Below are 24,494 nucleotides of genomic sequence, written 5' to 3'. Positions count from 1 at the left end.
CACACACACACACACACACACACACACACACACACACACACACACACCTTTTCATCAAATTTGACCTCTAACACATCCTCACTGAGTAAATGTTAGGCAGTCTCTTAATCTTTCAGTGACCCAGGAAACTTTCTAATACTCTAGGGTGCAGAGCAGTAACTGATCTACATCGGTTAAGGGAGTTTCATCACTGTTAATTCCCTGTATAAGAAGTTCTCAAAGTACGGTCTAGGGTCAACTGGGGGTCTCCGAAACCCCTTCAGGGAACCTACAAGATCAAAACTTTTTTTTATATTATTAAGACATTTTAATTTCAAATATAGTAAGTACAGATAGCTATAACCAACATAAACAAAAGCTCTTTGGGGAGACCACAATAATTTTTTTGAAGAGTTTAAAGGAGTTTGATATAAAACATGCTGAGAACCATTGGCCTATACTAATAGAATTGTAAGTCTGAACCACACCCCTAAAAAAAAAAAAACAAAACTCAAAGCAACCTCTTCAGAAGTTATCTTCCAAGCATCATGTAATTAGTGTTCAATAATAAAAACCCCCAGAAGTTAGTTTTAACCGACAGAACGTACATTTTACAATCTTCTCCCTCAGTAAGAGTATACTCTATGAGAAGGATGTTTAAGCAAGACACAGTGGATACAACCCATTAAGTGGGTAAACCACAGTTGGCTTAAGGAGGTCACATTGTGAAAGCACCAGTACTTATGGGTCTCTTAAACAAACATGTTGTCCTTTGTAGGATATTACTAATCTACTGTTAGCAGGATCTGTGCTTGGGGTTGTCTTTCTAGCATATGCGCATTAGCTTTAAAGAATAATGTTTTTAAACTTTAGGTTGCCATAATAAATCATTCTAGGAAGGATTTTTGTTTTATAGGCCTACCAGAGGATTCTTGTAAATTTCAAGTCTCCTTAAAGCATTTAAAATAAACTTTGCCAAAAATCAAATGCATCTATTTTTCAAGGATTATTGATTGCACCAAGTGAGACACACTTGCATCAGTGGTGAAAGGGACCTCAGAGATAATCTAATTCACACTTTTCATTTCTCACTTGAGGAAACTGAGGTCCCATAGGTAGTTAGCTATATGGTTAGGTCTCCTGTGTCACTGTGCTCTCCTACCAAACACACCTTCCTCTTATCAAATATTCCTTATGATGAGAACAAGTCAAATAACAGCCTTGTAGATTAACTCCTTATCTCTGTGACTCCCCAGACATTTCCTTCTTTTCTCCTCCACTAGAATTTAAGCTCCTTGAGAGCAAGAACTGTCTTACTTTTTTGTTCCTATCTCAGTACCTACCACAGCACACAGTAAGTACTTAATAAATGCTTTTTCATGCATTCATTTATGACAGCAGCATACATTTATAATACCAGCTGGTCAAAGTTGAGACACTCTGTGTAGCCATGAGATGAAATAGAGATAATTCATAATCTTGGCCTCTTTGGCACCATACTCTAATCAAATGGCTAAATCAAGTGATTCCAGAAAAGACAGGGCAATATTTTCCAATGTTTTTAGGCTGTAAACTACTTGTGAGAGGCAACTAGGTGGTGCAGTGCATAGAGCACCAGCCCTGGATTCAGGAGGACCTGAGTTCAAATCTGACCTCAGACACATAACATTTACTAGCTGTGTGATCCTGGGCAAATCACTTAACCCCACTGCCTAGCAAAAAAGAAAAAAGAAACTACTTGTGAACTTTCCAGGCTGGAATCAGTAGTCAGGGACTAGAAATATCTGAGACAAAATTTGATAACTCTATGAAACATCCAACCCTCTGTCATCTATCATATATATATATATCACCATACTATCACATCTACATATGTATACTCACAACAATAATTCTATGAACAATAAGAAGGCTGTATTTCAACAGCACATTTCTCCGTCAGAAAATATAAAAACAGAATGAGAAATAATAGGGGAGGCAGTGAGTTAGGGATCTAGGATGTTACATTTTGAAAAATCATAACATTAAAATAATGCCAGGAAACAATCAAAAATATACATTTGGGAATCTTGGTGCAAAAAGAGAAAGAGAAGTCAAGGGTTAGGTTAAGGTTACAACTGTACCTTAGCTGCAGTAAAAGCATAATCAGCCAATCATTCAACAAGTATTTATGACTAGTTGGCAGATCTTCCAAAACTTTGCTAGTAGGGAGGGTATGAATAAGGCAGGAAGGCATGGGAATTCAGAAGTACACAGAGGGATTCCCTAGTGGGGATCCACTAAGGGAGAAGAAGGTCAGGAAAGAAAACTTCCTAGACTTTACAGTTTTGCCTAGGGCTAGTCTTGTTTACTTTTAGTTAGGCAGGACAGTCAGGTTTTTTTTTTCCCCAGACAGCTGCAAAAACAGACAGCTTTGATAGAGCAAGACAAAAGAAAAAATTAGATGGAAGGAAGAGATGGTGATAGAATCACTGGCTTTTATTTCATGTATAATTAGTTAATTTTCCCCCTCTAAGTCCATTATTTAAGTGTTGAATTTTAAAAATCTTTTTTTATGTTACTTACCACTAATGCTTATTCCAACCCAGAAAGCATACATTAGGAAGGAAGAGAGTTCACCCACTGTCATGTGGGCACTGCCCATCAGCAATCCACCTTTGTAGAGGACAGAAAGTACAATCAGATTCCCAGAGAATCCTGTCTGTCAAAGGAAAAATACACAGAAATCAAATCAAAACAAATGGATGTGTCACCATGAAACATTCTGATTAGTAAACAACGACAAACAAAAAATCTTTTCTCAAATGCCATCTATGTAAATATTGGAAGTAATCTTATCATCAAAATATAAAGATATGACTTAACTGGGTGGAAAGAACAAAAAACAAAAGACAAACCCTAATGGCCTTGGCCTTGGAGTAGAATAGAGAAAGTATACTTCTTTCCCTTCCTTACAGAGGTAGAGGACTAGGAGACAGTAAATATTTTGTCAGATATCACTGACAGATTGGTTTCACTGAAATGCTTTTATTCATCTTTCTTTTTTATTCTCTGACAAGGGATAACTTTGTAGGGGAGACTTACTGTCTCAAGGTGTATATATGTATATATGCAAGAATGTATGTGTGTGTGTATATACATGAATATATATGTGTGTATACATAAATACATGGGGTGGGGAAATTCATATATATGATAGGGTGTATATCTATATACATATACATACATGGGATGGGATGGGGATACATATATATGGGATGGGATAGGGAGATACATAAATATTTATGGGATAGGGCAAATTCTATGTCAATGATAGGAATATATATACACACACACACACATACATACATATCACACACACATATATATGGAATGGGATGGGGATACATATGTGTTGTTTTTCAGTTGTGTCTGACTCTTTGTGACCCCATTTGAAGTTTTCTTGGCAAAGATACCAGAGGGATTTGCCATTTCCTTCTCCAGCTCATTTTAGAGATGAGGAAACTGAGGCAAACAGGGTGAAGAGACTTGCCCAGGGTCACCCAGCCAGTAAGTGTCTGAGGCCAGATTTGAACTGAGGTCTTCCTGACTCCAGGTCCAGTGCTCTATCCACTGTGCCACCTAGCTGCTATCTATCCATATGTATGCATGTATGTGTATGTAATCAGATGGGGACTGGACTTGTGATTTCAATGGTAAAGGGAGCTTCTAGTGAAGAATTTCCTCTACCAGCACAAACTGGTAACTTCTCTTCGATGCAGACTCTTAAAAAGCTGTCTAAAACACTAAGAGCTTAAGTAATCTTCCTGACAGCAAGTGAGGAAGGGTGAGGGGCAGGGCTTGAACGCAGGTCTTCCTGGCTCCAAGATCAGATCTCTATTCATTGTGCTCTGCTGCCTCTCAAATATACATGCTTAGTGTTAACTGTGGATAGCACTAGTCTGACCTATTAATCTAGTTTATTAATCTGTAATTCTCACCTCTTTTAATCTCTCCTACATATGTTTCCCAGTCTCCAAACTCTCCAAAATTCAAACTCCAGTCTCTCTAGGGGTTTTTTCTTCTCAATTCAGAGTTTTAAATATAAGGATCCTTAACTCTGACATGACATGAAATGACCTTCTCAGACTTGTGCCAGAAGACTGCATATTTCCACCATAATTCTAACATGATACCATCTCTTTACATTCTCCAAAAAGTGATTTACTTACTGCTCCAAAGAAGCCTGCCCTAGCAAATGCCTCTTTCTTTGCTAATTGCATCACATGATCCACTTTGCTGGTGTATTTCTCTATTTCATTCAGTTCTTTTCCAAAAGCTCGGACAGTTCTTATGTTTCCAATCCGTTCTTCAGCTAGCTGGATGGAACAACAAATATTTTGTTAGTCATGTTCCAACAGTTTCTAGGAGCAAAACTGTAGCATGGATTTGCTAATCTTTAAAGACAATTTTGAGTTCCAATGTTCTTTCAAATTAAAAGTGGGAGAGTGGGAGAAAAGGGATATGGGGGATATCCAGGTGATGTAAAGACAAAAAATATCAATGCAATTCTATTAAACATTAAAACAATTTTTCAAAAACTGTTTCCAAAACATAATTAAATGTTGTACTAAGAGACATTAAAATCCCATAGTTAGGAATTTACCCTAAGAACATTATCACAAAGGGAGGGAAAGCTATCTATTCAAAGTTATAATAGCATTCTTTATAATTATTAAAAATTGGTAACAATTTAAATGTTCCAACATCTATATACTGGTTGAAAAATCTGTGGCAGAAACACATAATGGAATACTACAAAGCATTCAATAATGATAAATATTAAGTATGGTTTAAAATACATAAAGACTTATATGAACTAATGGGAAATTTAAAAAGCACACCCCCGAGTCACATAGGTGGTGCAGTGGATAGAGCACCGGCCCTGAATTCAGGAGGACATGAGTTTAAATCCAGCCTCAGACACATAACACTTACTAGCTGTGTGCAAGTCACTTAACCCCATTGCCTAACCAATAAATAAATAAACTAATTAATTAAAATGCAGACACCCCTCTCCAAAATTATATACTCATTGACTATGGCCCACCCTCCCCCTCCCAAAAAAAAAGGAATAGAGATAATGTGGCGAAGTGAGTTCATATTTTTTTTTTTTATCAAGTTGAACCTATTTTCAGATGTGAGTGGCAATTAGGGTCCCTCTCATCCTGAGAGCTGAATGGGGCTCTAAAAGAAAGGAAGATACTAAAGAATGGAAGAATCACCTCTTGCCCTATTGTCAAGTGACCACAACACCTTTCCCCTGTAGCTACTGAAGTTGCACAGGGTCCTTATTTTCTAAAGCCTTATGTATAAGAAATAAAGAGGAACGAATAAAAGCTTTACCTGTGTGGCCTGTGCAAGGGAATCCTGAGTCATCTGTGTTAATTTTCGTAGATACCGTCCATAAATCACTGCTAGGATAGATATAGGAGGTACCACACCCAAAACAAATGCAGCCAGACTGGGAGAAACAAAAAACTGCAGAAATAGAAAAAGGGGAATAATGCACACAGTTATGAAGAAAGTCTTAGCCACTGCAATACAAACGTAAGTATACCAGATCTATTTTTTCTTTATCAAAAAAAATTTTTTTTGGAAAAAATAAACACCTCTTGCATCTCCTTTTTATTGTAAAGATGGGGGGAATATGGGTGCTATATATGGTGACTATGAGATATAGTCTGTGTTGGCTGAGTTTGTTTTATTGTTTTTTTTTCTTTATTACAAAGGAAGACCACTGGGAGGGGATTAAGAGGGGTCTATTCATACCCAACTGTGATGTTACAAAAAAATAGAAGCTTCAATAAAACTTCAGATAAGTAAAACAAAAATAAAATACACTTTTGGCCAGATAAAGAAAAAAATATAATGTACATTTCTGCTTTCTTTACTGATTTTCTTTTCTTCAAAAATTCTATAAAGTAGGCTCAAGGAAATATACAATGTCACATAATTAAACTGTATTTACAATGAGACTTTCAATTTTAAGATATTTAAAATGCTTTTTATTCAATCTTCATATCTATTAAATATCAAAAATGGAATCCCATTTAATAATAACAGTAATAACTAACACTTATATAGCACTTACTATGTGCCAGGCACTACGTTAAACACTTGACAAACATCTCATCTGATCCTCACAACCCTGGGAAATGGGTGCTATTATTATCCCCATTCTGCAGATGAAGAAACTAAGGCAAACCAAGGTTAGGTGATCTGTTCAGGGTCACACAGCTGGGATGTGCCTGAGGCCAGATTTGAACTCAAGTGCTTCTGACTCCAGGCCTAGCACTCAGTGCATTGCGGTGCCACTGCGCTGCTATTTCCCTGTGAATTGTTATTGTTTTATCTAATTTGATAAAATAGCCCATTGATACTTCTGAGGCTAAGACAGAATTAAAAGTTAAGTGATAGCAATTAGGTGTATTTCAAAGTATTTGAACATGGAGACCCAAAAAAGTAATTAGTTATTAATAGTTTAGTTTCAGCTTGGAGCAGTGTCTCATCAGAGTTGCCCCTAGGATCTTTCTTTAGGCCCCATATTGTTTAATATTCATAGAAGGCAAGTCTCTTGTGGGCAGGAACTATCTCACTTTTATATTTCTTATTTCAATGACTAACACAGTACTTGGCATGTGTTAGATGCTTAATAAAAGCTTGTGTATTTAACGATCCTCGAACGGCTTGGATAAAGGATAGAGGGCAAAACGATCAAGTCTGGAGCAAAACTGGCAGAAGTTACCGTACTGAATAACAGAGTCAACTTCTAAAATGATTTTAAGGGGCTAGAATATTGGACCAGATCAAATAAGATGCTTTTTGTGGGGGGAGGGGGGAGGAGAGGGAGAATGAGGAGGGCAGGCTAGATGTGATTTTATTGACATAGGGAGTTTTCCTCATAAGAAGTTTCCTACATCAATGCAGATCGGCAACTGTTCTGAAGCTTAATATTCTTGGAGAGTTTCCTGGGGACACAGAGAGGTTATGTGATTGCCCTGGGTCACACAGCCAGAGGGAGAACTTTAGAATACAGATTTTCCTGACCAGAAGCCAGCTCTTTATCCACTATACCATCCTGCCTCTCAAAAAATGAAATTTAATAGAGATCAATATAAACTAATTCTTGCTTTTAAAAAACTTCCTACATACAAGATGGGACAAACATGGCTGGGCATTATAGTTCATCTGAAAATGATCTAAGCATTTCTGTGAAGTTCACCGAGTCAACGATGGGCTATGATAGTCCCCAAAACTTCATGTAATTTTATATTATAAAGACTATACAATGAGAAGTGTCCAGAACTAGATGTGATGATCCCACCTCAGTCTCCTCTGATCAGACCAGAGTATTTTGTTCATTCTGTGGCTCCACATTTTGGGAAAGACATTGGTAAATCAGAGAGAACCACCAGATGATGATGAAGGACCAGCCAGTCACTCCATAAACATTTATTAAGCACCTACTACATGCTAAGCACTGTGGGAAGCACTGCAGGATGACAATTAGGGAGTCAGAGATGTTTAGACCGGAGAAGACTTGGTGGGGTTTGGGGAGGGGAGGAAATCTGTCTTCAAAAGTGTTTGAAGAAATGTCATTTCATGGAAGACATCTTAGAATTATTCAACATGATTATGGAGGGTGGGATTAGAAGCAATGAGTGGAAGTGACAAAGAGTCAAATTTAGGCATAACATAAAAAATTTTTTTCAAAAAATTAGAACTGTCCAAAAGTGGAATGGGCTACCTCAAGAAGGACAAAGGCTGGAGGACTTCTAGTCAAGTAAGTGGTGGAGGAAATTCTGGTTCACATCCAGGTCAGACTTGACGGTCTCTGAGAGCCTTTCCCAGTCTGAAATGCTATGATTTTGTTATTTGTTTTCCCATTTTATACATTAAGTATTATCTCCAATGAAGCACTCATATCATTAAGAAAAAAATTTTTACTCCTAATTTTTAAATATTTTTATTTTATCAAAAGCCTCTTTATTTGAATTGTTTTTCTTACAGAGACAATTTATTACATTTTTCCCCTTCTAAATACTAAACTGTCCTTGAATTACAGGTATAAATCCTACTTGGTCACAATACTTTTTTGATATATTTTATCAATATCTAATTTTTATTACATATTTGCCGATACTTTATCTTATGTTTTTGTACTGGTGCTTATTAATGATCTTGGCTTATAATTTTCCTTTTCAGGCTCATTCCTGTCAGGCTTGTGAAACAAATACCCATTTTCATCAAAGAAAGAATCTAGTAGCACGCCCTCCTTATAGGTAGAAACAGATGGGGTAAGGCCCAAGATAACCCCCAAAAATCCCTTCCTAGAACCTTCCTTGAACTCTCTGGCAGTTGCCTGAAGCTATAATCCTATTAACTGGCCTTTCCATATCGCCTATGCCCAGCCCAATCTCCCAACTCTGTTACCCTAATTGAGCCTAGCCCTCCATGGTCAGTTATCTCAGGATGGCCCCTAGCTACTTCCTATCCTTGATCGATCTAGATTCCATTCAACCTCCCAGTCACTCCCATCCAGATCCTCCCTAGACCCTCCTCCAGTCACCCTAGCTTACCAACCACTCCCATCAGGATACCCCTTCTCAGGGCAGCTAGGTGGCGCAGTGGATAGAGCACAGACCCTGGAGTCAGGAGGACCCGAGTTCAATTCCGACCTCCGACACATATTTCCTAGCTGTGTGACTCTGGGCAAGTCACTTAATCCCAATTTCCAGTCACCCCAAACTACTTGGCCACTCCGAGATCTTTCCCATAGTCTTTCTGAATGTAAGATCCAGTCTGGCCACCATTTAGGGGCTGAGACTTTCCTCATGCCCACTCATCCTCAAGAGTGTCACAAATGTTTAGACTCCTTAAGAGTCTGACTGATGAGGTCTAGAGGTTTAGGAGTGCTGGGACCCCAAGATCATGACACGCGGGTGCTGTCAGAAAGAATTCGACCCAAGCCTTCTTTCAGCCAAAGACAAGGTTTATTAAGGATCTGCCATATCAGTCAGACTCTTAAAGAATATGAATATGTGTGAGCTATTGGCTAGATTTTAAGAATCTGAGCACCTTAATGGAGACAAGATGGACCTTATATACAGAAAGACTGTGGGAGGGATCTAGGAAGGATCTAGGAGTGACTGGGAGTGACTAGGAAGGATCTAGGAGTGACTGGGAGGTCCAGAATGGGGTCTAGAGAGGGTCAAGGGTGGGAAGTAGCCAGAGGTCATAGGGAGTTAAGACAATGGAGGGCTAGGCTAGGTTTAAGGATAACAGAATTGGGAGAATGGGCTTAGGTGTGGGCGAAAAGAAAAGGCCAGTTGATGGGACTATAGTCTCAGGCCAGAGATTTGGCCATGTGGGAAGGTCCAGGGTTTTTCCTTTTTGGGGTCCAGATCCCATCCTCATCATGACCACATTAGTGAAGTTATGAAATGATCCAACCATTTTGTTTTTTTCTTTCTTTTTTAGGCAATTGGGGTTAAATGACTTGCCCAGGGTCACACAGCTAGTAAGCATCAAGTGTTTGGTCTGAAGTCACATTTGAACTCTGGTCCTCCTGACTTCAGAGCCAGTGCTCTATTCACTGCACCACCTAGCTGCCTGATACAACCATTTTGGAGAGCAATTTGGGGCTATGCCCAAAGGGCTATAAAATTGTGCATACCCTTTGACCCAGCTATACCACTACTAGGTCTGTATCCCAAAGAGATCATAAAAATGGGAAAAGGACCCACATGTACAAAAATATTCATAGTAGCTCTTTTTGTGGTGACCAAGAATTGGAAATTGAGGGGATTGGCTGAACAAGATGTGGTATATGAATGTGATGGAATACTATTGTGCTATAAGAAATGACGAGCAGGCAGAATTCAAAAAACTTGGAAAGACTTACATGAACTGATGAGTAAAACAAGTAGAACCAGGAGAACATTGTACACAGTAACAGCCACATTATGGGACTTTGATAGACTTGGCTCTTCTCAGCAATGCAAGAATATAAGACAACTCCAAAAGATTCATGATGGAAATTGCTATCCATACCCAGAGAAAGAAATATGGAGACTGAATGCAGATGGAAGCATACTATTTGCTCCCCTTTTCCTTTGTTGTTTTGTTTTATTGCTTCATTCTTGTGGTTCCTCCCATTAGTTCTAATTATTCTTTACATCATGACTAATGGGAAAATATGCTTAATATGGAGAGCTTATATCGGAATGCATACATGCCATCTCAGGGTGGGGAGGAAGAGAAAATTTCAAACTCAAGATTTTATGGAAGTGAATGTTGAAAACTAAAAACAAAAACAAAAACAAAAAAAACCTATAAATAAAATTTTAAAAATTAAGCTTTTACACAAAGAAAAAAAAAGTCTGACCAATATGGCTGATCTTTAATAAACCTTGTCTTTCTTTGGTTGAAAGAAGGCTTGGGTCAAATTCATTGGACAGGACCTGATTGTCATGGGTTCCCATCACCCCTACACCTAAAACCTCAACAGAAACAATCAATATAATAAAGACACCGTTTGTTCTTTGAAGGGTTGAAAGAATTCACTTGTGGAATAGCTCATTAAAGGCAAGTCTGATATTTCCTTCTCAGATCAGTCAGTCTATGTAGGTTATTCATTTCCTGGTTTGTCAGTTTGACTGTTTTATACTTTTGGAGATATTTATCCATTTCATTTAAGTTATCAAATACCTTAGCATAAAACTATGCATTATATAGTCTGAATATTTTACTAATTTTGCTTTCTTTGTGACCACCCCTTGTGAGTTTCTAGTTTCAGTAATTAGAATTTTTATTTTCTTAATTAAATATATTAATAGTGGCTTGGTCTTTGGAGATGATTTATCTCATACATCAGCTCCACAGAGGTACTGAATTGTTGGGTCCTTTCAAAAACCAGTGTCTGGTTTCCTTTATCACTTCAATTGCTTTCAGTTGTTTTCCATCTTACTAATTCCTGCCTTGGTCTAGACAGTTTCCTGCCTTTCTATAGTGTGTTGCTTTGTTCCCTTTATAAGTTCTTTAAATGCAACTCATTAAGTTTCTGATAGACCAGGTTTTTTTTTCCAAAGGCAGACTACAGACACACAATGGACTTGGTGCAAAGTCCTAAGAACTCTGGTTTGCAGTTCCAAACCTAGCAGCTTCCCAAACTACTGCCGTGTCCCTCACATCATACTACTCTACCACTTTTTCCATAATTAAGGAAGAAATGAGGTAGCTAAGCTGACCTTACCAGCTCACCTTTAGCCAATTACTAAATATGAACAGAATTTTTCTTGTGCAGGGAAAGTATTAAAAAGTTGCTCCCTACCTAAAAACTATGCATGCACCTGAGATATTTGGGGAAGACTAGATAAGTACAGGCCAGATCCCCCTTTCAGCAGGCTTCTTCCTTCAACTGAGAAAGAGAATGAATGCCAAAAGGTTAACTTTGGTAATAGTGCCTTAGACATTGTAGGTGCTGAATGTTTATTGAATGGAATGGAATAGAACTGAACAGTCTTTCCTTCTCTGAGCAGCCAGGAAATTTGGTTTTGTGATTTAGTATTTTTGCCCTTGTGCCTACAGCACAAAGAAGCTGGAAAATTAAGCTGAAAAAAAAATTTTTTTTTTTTGAAAAATCATTTCCTAATAAAAGATTATAGTCTCCATCATAAGTACAATATGTAGAATGAAAACTTTCCTGTGGAGTGGAGGAAAGAAAGAGAAGAGAGAAAGTGAAGTATTGTTGAATGCTATATTCTATAAGAAAGAAAAAAATACAAAGTATGAAATATTTAAAAGGTTCACAACTCAGTTTCTAATTTTTTGAGATAAGCTTCACTATTCAAAAGTAATTAGATAAACTCAGGGTAAGCCCACTACATAACTGCTCTAATCTTTCACTTTTGTTGGACCTACTTTTTCACTAGGATAGACTAATTTGTATTACATTGTAATTATTTGTCCGTGTCTTATCTCCCCAGTGGGATCCCAAGTTCTTTAAGAGCAAAGGCTGACTGTCTTGTGTGATCTCTGTATTCCCATGGGCTAAGCATAGTGCCTCAGCAGAATAGGTACTTAAATAATCATTTATATGGAATTGTACTGGAGTTGGAGAGTTACAAACAATACACTACCACTTTTTTCCTATGGGAGAAAAAAGAGAGGGAAAATTGTCACCATGTTGCAAAATAGAAATGGAATGCTCCAGGGCTGTTCTCCCCCAGTGAGATTAAACTGACATTCGTCACTACGTGAAGTGTTCCTTACCTTTATTATCCTTAGCCCTGGGTGCAGAGTCCTGGGAAACCAGGGTGCAGGGCATATACCTGACTCCCAGTCCTTTGAAAAAGGGAGAGCAGCATTTTCAGAAGAATTCAGCGTTAGAACTCCTTGAGAAAGGAAGTAGAGGCTGAAGAAAGTATATAGTGGCAGCCTATGATGAGAAGTCAGTTCTACTCATCTCTTCATGAATTGTTAGCACTTATCACTGCAGTTTCTCTGTGCAGAGAGTCTTAAGTCAGAACTCTGGGCTAAGGGAACACTTCCAAGATTCATCAGAAAGAGCTCAGCGAAGCCTCTTGCCCAACAGAAGCCCCGGCCCTGAATGTAGCCCATGTGATCCCAGAAAACATACCATCATTCCAATGCCAACTGAGGCCTGTGCTCCGGCCCTCAGCCCGTCAGAGAGGTTTTCAGTTATGGAGCGCCCCAGAAGCGCTGTGTCTGAGGACAGACGGTTAGTCAGCTCCCCTGTCCCGGTCTTATCAAAAAAGGCAACCTCCTGCTTTAGAACAGAGGAGAATAAATTTCCTCTCAATCTATTCACAATGCGCTGGCCTATAAAAAAAGAGAACAGAAGCATATCAGGTACAATTATCATTCTACTAAAATGTCCAACAGCCAACTAGCAATTGAGCCTCAATTCATTGTGGTACTCAGCTTGCTATGACAGAATCTGGGAGAACAAGTTTTACTTGTTTATATGGTAGAAGAAGACTATCCCAACATATTACTCATCCTTGAAGCAGTATGGCATAGTTGACAGAGTGCCTAAAGTGGACTCAAAAGTCCTGGGTTAAGTTCTGCACTTGACACCGGATGTGTGATCTTGTGAGCAAGTCATGACCTCTCAGTTTTCTAAGCAACTCTCTGATCCTATAAATTGGAAAATAGTTATAGATATCCATTAGTAGGGGGAATTGCCTCACTCAGAGTTTCCTATATCAGGGAAATTATAAGTCTGGAGAAAAAAACAAAAACAAAAAACCTAAACTTGCTAGGTCATTGGAAAGGAAAATTGTTTTTCTTCTAATAACAATATAGTCTATGGAAGCTAAAAGAGGCATGTATTGCTTAAATACAAGATGAACTAACAAAGATTTTTATTCTTTGTGGAGCAGAATTACACATATAATCTTATAGCTGGAAGGGATCTTCGAGATCATTAGACCAATTTAAGGTGCACCTAAAACACAAATCCTTGTTTCAGTATCTCAGACAATCAGATGTACAATCCATGCTCACACACCACTAGCAAAAGGAAGTGCATCACTTTCTTAAACAATCCATTGTCATTTAGTTCCCAGCAATCCATTTCATTTTCAGCTCTTAGAAGCTGAAGCTCTCAGAGTAGGCTGAAATAGTCGTTGATAGAGGGATGGATTTGGAATCAGGAAGACCCAAGTTCAAATCCCATCTCAGACACTTCTAGCTATATAACCTTGGGCAAGTTCCTTAACCTCCATCAGCCTGCTTTTTCATCTGTAAAATGGGGATAGTGACATTACCTCCCTCCAAGAATTGTTGGGAGGACTAAATAACATTACTTCGCAAACCTTAACATGCTAAGTAAATGCTAACTATTATTATTTGTCCTGCCTCCCAGGTCTAGACAAAATAAGTATAATCCTTCTTTTGTTTGACAGCTTTCAAATATTTAAAGAGAGTGGCCATGCTTCCTCTAGGCCTTCTCTTCTTGAGGCTAAATATCCTCAAATTCTTTTTTTTTAATTTTTTTAATTTTTTTATTTTTTAGGCAATTGGGGTTAAGTGACTTGCTCAGGGTCTCACAGCTAGTTAAGTGTCAAGTGTTTGGTCTGAGGCAGGATTTGAACTCAGGTCCTCCTGACTTCAGGACCGGTGCTCTATCCATTCCACCACCTCGCTGCCCCTCCTCAAATTCTTTTAACTGGACATTATATGGAAACAGTTTTGATTTTTCTCATCATCCTAATTCGATGGTGGTGGTGGTGGGGGTGTGTGTGTGTGTGTGTGTGTGTCGGTGTGTGGGTGTGGTGTGAGGAGGGAGTCATGATACATTCTCTCTTCTAAAGCAGGGTACCTAGAGCTGAGCCAAACTCCAGAGGTGATCTGACCACAGCTGAGTACAATGGGACTGGCACTCATTCAGGACACTAGATTTCTCTTGAAAACCTTCACTCATATCGCTCCCGGCCCAAACTGAATCTTCCCCATTATTTCTCCTTTTCTTTCGATGATATTATGCTTTTCCCTATCACCTAGGCTCAAAACTCTTGGTTATCTTGGATTCTGCCCTTTCCTTTGCCTCTCCTATCTAATCAATTATCAAGACCTATAGGTTCAACAATATTTATTAAGTAATGACTATGTCCAGGATACTATATTGGGTGCTGAGAGAGACAAAAAGATTAAAACATTATTCCTACCCCTAAAGAACCTGCATTCTTATGAGGGTTGTGTCACACAGATGAATTAGCATCCTTCTGGTCAGAAGGTATCTCCTCTGCTCAAAATTTTCCAACTATTCTATAATGCTCATTGTAGAAAATTCCAACTCAGTGGGCCTGGCATTTCAGGTACTCCACCATTTGGTGCCCCCTTTCGTTTCCAGTGTTATTCCATACTCTTCCTTTCCCTTCCTATATTTTCCAAAATGGATTACTCTCTGACCCCACGCCCCTTCCTCCCGCCTTTAACCAGGTTGTTCCCTAAGTCTAAGCTCCTTCCCAAGCCTTTACTCTACGAATTCCTTGAAAGCCCAATTCAAAGGCTAACTCCTCCAAGAAGCCTTCCCTGCTGCCTCACAACTAAGCTTGTCAACAGTCTTGCCTCTAAAATTGCCCATAGAACTGTTTTGTAATGAAAGCATGTATCACATAATAACAGATATTATAGCTATCTATTTTGCAGTGTTATCCCCCTCCTAGAATGTAAGCTGCAAACAGGATGCCTGATGAGCCTCACTACCTGGATTTCCCAGCAGCATCTCAAATTTAACACGGCCGAAGTAAACTCATCACCTTCCCCTCCTGAAGTCATGCCTCCTCCCTTGAGGATTTCTATTATTGCTCCTTAAACCCTTTTCTCACTAGTCACCCAAGCTCATAACTTTGGACTCATCTTTGACTCTTTCTTCTCCTTCAGACAAACATCTGTGAAACTCTGTTAATTCTGGCCTCGAAACATCCAATCTCCTCTAGCTTTCATTCACATGGCCATGACTATAAGCTTTTATCTCTCTCCTGGACCACTATAACCTTCAAATTAGTCTGTTTTCTTTTCCTCTTTTCTCCAATCCATCTTTCACACAGATGCCAGAACACAATTGCTAGGTAATATGTGATCATACCTCTGTTGTGATCAATGGCTCTCTATTTAAGAAGCATTTGTTAAGTGCTTAATATGTGGCAGGCACTGTGGAAGGTGCTGGGAATACAAATACAAAAAGGGAGAGGGAGAGAGGAAAGAAAAGGAAGAGGAAGGAGGAAAGGAGGAGAAAAAGGAGGAAGGAAGGAAGGAGGCTTACTGAAACATTTTTTTTAAACGTATAAGAGTATGGAAGGAAGAACAGCAGAAAACAGACAAGCAGGGCAGCTTTGAAAGTTACAGGTTGAATTTGTTATATACTTTAAAAAAGAAAAGCAAGCTGCAAATAACAAAGATCCATAGTTTCATGTAGGGTCATCTTTTTCTGTTCTACTCTATACACGGAAATGCTCATATTATTTTATGTTTTTTAAAATCAGAAAATTTTAAGAAATGTTTAAAAATCAGAAGGCTATTTAGGGTGAGGCAGGATTAGAGAGACTTGGTATACAAGGAAATGATGGTCACATAAAAAATAAGAGTAAACATAAAACTAAACAAAGGCTGAAGTTTATCCCTAAATATGCTTCATGTTCAAAGTTCCAGGAAATATTGATTAGAAAACCATGGCCTGCAAAAGTAATAACAATAATGGCTAACATTTACAATGGCTTTACAGTTTACAAAATTCTTTATTCACATTACCTCATTTGAGAATGTAGGCCTTTTCTTCTCCCCCTAGTTGTTACCGTTCTTTCCCTCTTTGAGGGCAGAAAACAGTTGTCTTTGTATCCCTAGTGCCCAGCAGAATGCCTCATGAAGTAAGCATATAATGAATGCTTGTTGAACTAAAATGATCTTCACAACAGCACAACTATGATTACCCCATTTTACAGCTGGAAGGAAACAATGCTCAAGTTAAGTGATTTGGCCAAGGTCACACAGCTAAGTGGAAGAGCTGGATCTAAGCCCAAGTCTTTTGTCTCTGGGTCTGACTCAGAATCCAGTGCTCCTGCCACTAAGCCAACCCTGCTAAAGTCCAGGTGAAACAGGAAGGCCAAGATAAAGTCTACAATATTAGAGAGAAATACTTCTTTGGGGGTGGTGGACGGTCCTTTTTACCTGAGGTCTGCATGAGGTAGACACGAACCGAGTTAGCAGCAGCACCACACAAAAATACTCCACTCAGAAGGATGCAGAGGTGGGTCAGGTTGTTTACATAGTCCCCAGTAGGGTTTGTATAAATAACATCGATAATCTTTCCCAGGAAGAAGGGAGCCGACATGGTAACAACGCTGGACACAGTCAGGAATCCAACTGCAGCTAAAAAGAGGAAAAAGAGAGAACCCATCAGAATTTCAGCAGCAAAGAAGGTAAGAACACTGATTTCTCTGCCCAGAATTCAAGTTGTTGACACTCCCTTCTAAAAATGTCTCCATTAGATACTTGTGGAAAATCCACTTTGTGGACTGTCTTTACCCAGCATAGATCCAGACTATGGTACTCAGATTATCAAGGCTGTTGAGTCCCTCTTATCTGCTCTATTACTGACTCATTTCCTAGATGGGTTTCCTGATATAAACATTCTCTCCATTAGGAAATGGTAACAAATGAAGCTAAAACAAAAGTACTTTACAGCTGCTCTTTTCATAGTAGCCAAGAACCGAGGACTAGCTTGGAGGACAGCTGTCTATATATACTCTCTGCCTTCATCTACTTCTTCCACTCTCACTCACTCCTCAACCTTTTTGCAATATGGCTTTCAACCTCATCACTCAACTGAAACTGCTCCCCCTCTCTCACCCCACACATCCAATAAGCTGCCAAATCTTGCCATTTCTACCTCTACAACATTTCTCTCATCCAATCTCTTCTCTTCACTCACACAGCTATCCCCTTTATTTCAGGACCTCAGCATCTCCTCCCAGATTATTGCAATAGCCTCCTAATTGGTCTCCTTGCCTCAGCTCATCCTCCACACCACTGCCAAGGGAATTTTCCTTAAGTGCAAGTCAGACCACCTGACTCCCCTACTCAACTCCAGTGGCTTCCTCTTTCCTCTCAAGTAAAAATTCCTCTGTTTATCTTTTAAAGCCCCTCACAACCCGGTCCCAACGTATCTTTCCAACCTCACTGGATATAAACCCCTTCTCCCCCCAAGTCTTGCACTCTGCTATACAGACAAACCAGATGTAGAGATTCCTCATTCTTTGTACTCATAGTCCCAGCACCTAGCACAGTGACTGACATATACAACAGACATTTGATAAATGTTTACTGATTCTTGATTGAAGGAAACAAAGAAGAGTCTGTCATTATGACTTTGTTTAAGGAGCCTACTTTATTTTAGATGATGATGATGATGATGATGATGATGATGAGAGTTAATGGGGAAAAAGTTGCTAAGCTCAAGTTAGAGGCAACCTGAGAGTCTCAACGGAGACAGAGTGAAGAGGATCAATTTAACGAGTACTGTAGCACACTTTACTGAGCAGTGAAAGAAACTGAGATTTTATAAGGGAAGAGGCCAAAGTGATATTTAAGTTGCAAATTTGAGTAACTCTTAATGGTCCATGCATACCAATGCACTGGAAAGCTTCGATTGAGCAACTAAGTTTAAATAAACGGTGGAAAACAGTCCCTAATATTCACTTCACTTGTGATAAGGGACCATCTGATCTAGAAAGATAGTATGGCATAGGAAATAGAGGGCTGGCCTGGGAGACAAGACATGGATTCCAGTCCTGTCTCTTGACAGACTAGTTTGTGGGACCATGGGCAAGTCACTTAAGCAATCAGGGACCTGGGCAAGTCTCTAATGTTCTAAATCATAAATTGCTGGTCTTCATCAGTGAAGAATTCCCTATACCAATGAAATCACACATCTGGGTCCCCCAAAAGAGGGAAGTATGTCTTCTTTGTAGCCAAACACTCAAGATGCCACGCACAGTGCCTTGCATGGGGGAAGAATTTAATAGCCATAATGAATAGATGATATCTTTGGGGTAAAGGAACACTATGAGCACAGATTCAAGTGTCCCAAAAGCTTTAATAAGCACAAAACTACACTAAGAGTTTCAGGACATCCTATATATCTAGAATCACAAATAAGCACATTGTTGTTTATCATAATGTAAACAGTAAAATGAGGAGATAACATTATCAGCAAAAAAAAAAAAGAAAAATCTAGGTGAGCCAAGAGGGAGAATAACTAACCAGAGTTACTAACAGAGTACTGTTTCAATGGCTAGATTCTAATTCTGACACAGAGCTCCTTTAAGGACTTTCATACAGGGTTCCCAAACATTTTGTTAACAATAGTTATTCCCAACCCATCTCCTCTACCTTGTCTTGTGACTAGCTAACATTTCAGTTTAAGGTATCACATTTATATAATCATCATAAGCTTTAATACGAGTTACATGGCCAAATCTATACCAAATGGTTATTTAGTAGAGGTGTCAAAAAACAAAACAAAACAAACAAAAAAAAACCCAACTCTGGAGAAATCTAGACGGATGCCTTGAACCCCAGATGTATCAAGGGGACTGGGTCCTGACTCTGCCCTCAGGCGTAGTTCTTCACTACATCTAAATGACAAATTTAGACTCATGAAACTGAATCGGAGAGCACAGGGGCCGGTGTACTCAGTGATCATAAACATGGCCCAGTGGATGTTGTAGAACTAGATAAGAAGTCCACTCCAAGCCTTTTCCGAAGCTTGGCGTGCTGTCTCCAAACCCCAAACTAATAATGATAATTGAAGCTGGACTAGAAACACAAACAATTAGAGACTAACTCAGTGTCAGGAGCAGAACGGTACCAGGTGTTTAAAAAAAAAAAAAAAAGCAGTGCTTTCCTTGATCCATAGGAGAAGCTTAATAAACGTCTGTTAAATCAAATTAACAAGTATGCTGGGGGTAAAGGAGTATTCTGACCATCTGAGGATCACCCTTCTTGTGGAAACTTTCTAGAACACTTTGTTGCATTATTAAATATCTTATACCAAAACACTTAAATGTTTCTTTGAAGGATATGGGATTACAATTATTATCATCATCATAACTGGCCATTACATATTGTTTTCTGTTCTATCAAGTATTTTATACACCTTATTTCATCTGATCATCACAACAATTTTGTGAGATAAGTACTGAAAGTATTAGTCCCATTTTGAAGATGATAAAACTGAGGATGAGAGAAACTAAGTGACTTGCCTACAAGTTACTCATTGCTAAATGTCAGACGTGGGATTCAAAATCCAGCTCTATAACACTTTTTTGACTCAACTGCCTCAGGATTGCAATTACAGACACAATTATAAATTAGTAGTGACACAGATGAAATAAAGGTGCAGGAAATTGAATTGGATCTTTAAAGGGTCTTAGACAAACCCTAGGACCTTTACTTTTACTAATTCAATAGTCATGGATCTGTGACTTCCCCAATGTGAGGATTTCCTCCATCTTCACATTATCAATCTGAAACCTACCTATAAATCAGTAATTAAGAATTAGAGGACCATCTGAGGCTCATAAAAACTAACTGATTTGTCCATGGTCACACATTTAAACCGTATTCAAGGAAGGCTTTGAATCTTCCTCACTCTAAATCTAGCATTCCGTCCACTATGCTAAGCTGTCTCTCAGTTCTCTGACTGAATATCTGATCAGCTTATTTTCTTGTATTTTGCCTCTTTTTGTAACAAGCAAGTGCAAACCAAAAAAAAAAAAAAAAAGATCAAACAGTTCAGTTACTATTCCATAAGTTCAAAGATAGAGGTAGATGGGACCTTATAAACAACCTTCTTTTAGAGGTGAAGAAATTGAGGCCCAGAGAAGTTAAATGATTGGTCCAAGGACACACAGGTGGATGAGTGAGAGGCATGAAATGAACCCAGGACCTCCAACTCTAAAACAGGGCTTCTTAATCTTTTCTGTGTCCTGGACCCCTCTGACAGTCTGGTGAAAGCTATGGACTCTTCAGAATAGTGTTTTGGTTTTTTTTGTTTTTATTAGGCAATTGAGGTTAAGTGACTTGCGCAGGGTCACACAGCTAGTACGTGTCAAGTGTTTGGTCCGAGGCTGGATGTGAACTCGGGTCCTCCTGACTTCAGGGACGGTGCTCTATCCACAGCTCCACCTAGCTGCCCTGAGAATAGTGGTTTTAAATTAATAAAATAAAATACATAGGATTGCAAAGGAAACCAATTATATTAGAATACAGTTATCAAAATATATCTTTTTAAGGTTCGTGGACACCAGGTTAAGAACTCTTGCCTAGAGCGAAGACTCCTTCCATGACATTCAAGTCTGCTTACCCTTTTGACCCACCTCCTCTGGTTTTGCTTTTTTGTCTTTTTATTCCGAGTACCTGATACAGTACTTGGCACTTGATAGGTACTTAATAAATCCTTATTAAATGAATATGAATTGCTTTGCTCAAACCTCTCAGGTTCACTTAAGTTTTTGATTCAAGTATCATTTGAGGCTTCTCATAAAATTCTATGACTTCTTTCCATTTCATGAAGTTTACAGTATCAATACTTAAAATCAATCTCCTTTTCTTCCTGCATTTCTCAGATTCTTAACAAGCCCTCAATATCACCTAATTTTAACTTAGCAACTTTTTGCCCTCAAGTACTCATCATCCTTTTGATCCTTAAAATGTGTTAAAATTTCTCTTATTTTGCTTTCCTGATATTTTGCCAGACCACAAATTCTAAAGAGTCAAAAGAAAGGAATCTGTTTTCCAAAACAGAAAGGTAAAACATCATGAAGATATGGTTCATTAATAGGAACATGGAGGGTCCCTGGCTCGCTTCAGAGACAAAGTCCCTGCACCGGCAATAAGAAGGGTCTCTTTTTGATGATTCTATTGATTCCTCTGTATTGCTCCCTCCCTTCCTGATGTGGTATTCCTGAGATCAATCAGTAAGTTCTTGGAATTTCACTAATATCTCATTTGCTTAAACAAAATAACTAAAAAAAAAAAGTGGTCAAAGAATGCAAATAAGGTTGATAAAATAGTCCCAAGAGCAACCCACAGCACAACTTTTTATCATGAGCCTGAAAGGCATTCTGTAGCCCTCAAAAGATGCCTTAAATTAAAACAAGCGTGGCTAGTTTATCATTAATTGCCTGGGGGAATCTGGACTTGGAGGGCACGGAAGGAAAACCTTAAAAAGAATCCTTCATAGCAGTATTACTGTTTGAAGAGTACAAAAATGACTGGGAAATGATGAAATAGCATGTTTTCACACAAATTATACAGTTTTTAAGAGTTCTTTTTTTTTTTAAATGTGGCTGAATGATAAAGCATTCAGTGGTCCCTCCTATCAGTCAGATAGCAAGAACACATGAAGTAGCTCTTTCTTATCCCAGTTGTCCCACCCTAGAGCCAGGCAGCAAACATCTGGAATCTCAAGCCACCTTTTGGTTGATCAGATAAAGAGCTATCAAGGAAAAAAAGCTAGAGAGCAACTTTCTAATTAACCACACGAAGAAAACTTGCTGTAAATTCTTATGACAAAAGGAAAAAGTGGAGCAGTGGAGGTTAAGGTTAGAAGACACTGACCAGTTATTCTTTAGAAGGAGAATGACAATTAATTCTAAAAGATATTTTAGGCACATGTCTATAAGCTTTTCATATGATGGGTTCTTTTTATTTTTTTTAAGGCAATTGGGGTTAAGTGACTTGCCCAGGGTCACACTGCTACTAAGTGTCTGAGGCCACATTTGAACTCAGATCCTCCTGACTCTAGGGCTGGTGCTCTATCCAATGAACCACATAGCTGCCCCATACGTTTTACAATGTTGTTGTTATTGTTATTCGTTTTTCAGTTGTCTGATTCTTTGGACCCCATTTGGGGTTTTCTTGGCAGAGATACTGGAGTGGTTTGCCATTTCCTTCTCTGCTTATTTTATAGATGACAAAACCGAGGCAAATAGGGTTAAGTGACTTGCCCAAGGTCACACAACTAGCAAGTGTCCAAAGCCAGATTGGAATTCAGGAAGATGAGTCTTCTTAACTCTAGGCCCAGGACTCCACCCACTGCATCACCAACTGCCTTGATGGGTTCTTTTAAAAATATATAAATAATTTAACTTATACAAGTTTGTTTGAGGTTCCATTTTTGCAGAAATCTTAACTGATCTGAAATATCTGACACACTGAGGAAAGGACCAAAAAGAAGATAGTGCCACTATTCTAATTTAGGGTTTATGTTTTTAAAAAGAATTTTATCAGTGCCTTGTTTTTTTGGTATGTGTATGTTTTAGAAGGTTCATGGGCATAGTTGTAAAAACAACAACAAATAGTAACACAACTACTTTTTAACTCCAGCCTGTGAAGGGTTGTATGGAATTAACCATTACATAACTCAGTCCTTTAAATGTGGTAGTTCTCTTACAAGTAACTTAAAAAATTATTCATGACCGATAAACCCTACTTCATTCTGGATCCATACTGCCAACACCTTAATCAGTCTGCGTGTGTCCTATAATCCAATGAACCGTTATGACTTTATGGAAATTTGTCCCAATAATGTTGTGACATAAGGCTTCTAGCTTTTTTTATGTTTTGTTTACTTTGAATTTATTGCTATACATGTTCTTTTAAATAGCAATATTTTTATCTTATTATTAGGCTGTTCCTTTTAACTATCTCCAAATAAATTTAAGCAAAATTTTAAAACCCCAAATACATAAGTACATAATCCAGCAAAACAAATCCCCAAATCAGTCTCATATATGTCTTTCTGCATTTTCAGTTCATTACCTCTCTGTCAGAAATTAAATGACACGATTAATTTTTATTCTTTTGGAATGGCAATTTATCATTTAATTGATCAGTTCTATAGCTTTTCAAAACTGGTTTTCTCTATAAAGTTATCATGTAAATTGTCCTACTGGTTTTCCTCACTTTGCTATGTACCAGCTCACAAAAGTCTTCTCAGTTTCCTCTGAAACCGTCCATTTCATCATTGTGCCATAGCACAATGACATATTTTCTTACATTCATATACCACAATTTGTTTTGCCATTTCCCCAATAGGACAGTCCACTAGTTTCCAATATTTACTTACTATAAAAACCAACCATATTCTCTATGGAAAATCCTTATGTTTGTCTAGCACTTTATGCTTGACAACGTGCTTCCAAATACATTTGAGTCTCATAACACTATAGGCAAAGCAAATGTTACTGTTCCTTATTTAGGATGAAGAAAAGAAGACTGAGAAAGCTACTAAGCCTTCTAAATTCCCAGTAAAATACTTTTTGTGCTGTTTGTCTAGGCCCGGGGTCCTTAAACTAAGTAGGGATCCCCTAAGGATCAAGGGTTCCAAGAATGTGGATGGGAAAAAAATTTACACCTCATTTTCACTAACCATTAAGTGAAATTTAGTACTTAGGCAGGCAACAAACACCAGCTTGTCAAAAGGGTCCATAAGCCAAAACTGTGGTTAGCTTAACTGTGGTTAAGAATCCACAGTTCAGACTTAGGTTTTAATCACAGTAGGGAACTCCCAATATAGGGCACTCCCAGTATGGAAACTCTTCAAAAATACCTTTAGGCAAGGCATCTATAACTAATAAGTCTTGGGATTGTGTAGAGTGCCAACAAGTCACAGGAACACAGGTTTAGAATCAGAAGAGACCTCAGATGTCAACTAGTGTAACCCCTTCATTTTACAGATGAGTTAACTGAAGCGAGGGCAGCTAGGTGGCACAGTGGACAGAACACCGGCGCTTGAGTCAGGAGTACCTGAGTTCAAATTCAGCCTCAGACACATAATACTCACTAGCTGTGTGTCTTTGGGCAAGTCACTTAACCCCAATTGCCTCGGAAAAAAGAGAGAGAGAGAGAGAGAGAGAGAGAGAGAGAGAGAGAGAGAGAGA

General features: G+C 38.5%; 1 protein-coding gene across 1 annotated transcript in view; it reads right to left on the bottom strand.

The window, feature by feature from the left end:
- Positions 1-24,494, bottom strand: part of LOC114050219 (ATP-binding cassette sub-family B member 10, mitochondrial-like) — a 42,962-nt gene that overhangs the window by 14,188 nt on the left and 4,280 nt on the right. The window contains exons 2-6 of the mRNA XM_027871868.1: positions 16,717-16,917; positions 12,662-12,864; positions 5,365-5,499; positions 4,191-4,337; positions 2,545-2,680 (exon numbers count right to left, since the gene is read on the bottom strand). Coding sequence (XP_027727669.1) covers positions 2,545-2,680; positions 4,191-4,337; positions 5,365-5,499; positions 12,662-12,864; positions 16,717-16,917 — 822 coding nt within the window. The remainder of the gene's footprint in view (positions 1-2,544; positions 2,681-4,190; positions 4,338-5,364; positions 5,500-12,661; positions 12,865-16,716; positions 16,918-24,494) is intronic.

This window comes from Vombatus ursinus, unplaced genomic scaffold (genome assembly GCF_900497805.2).
Source record: "Vombatus ursinus unplaced genomic scaffold, bare-nosed wombat genome assembly UNPS02014798.1, whole genome shotgun sequence".
Classification (NCBI taxonomy): domain Eukaryota; kingdom Metazoa; phylum Chordata; class Mammalia; order Diprotodontia; family Vombatidae; genus Vombatus; species Vombatus ursinus.
The sequence above is the reverse complement of the archived record's forward strand: the minus strand, read 5'-3'. Positions and strand labels throughout refer to the sequence as shown.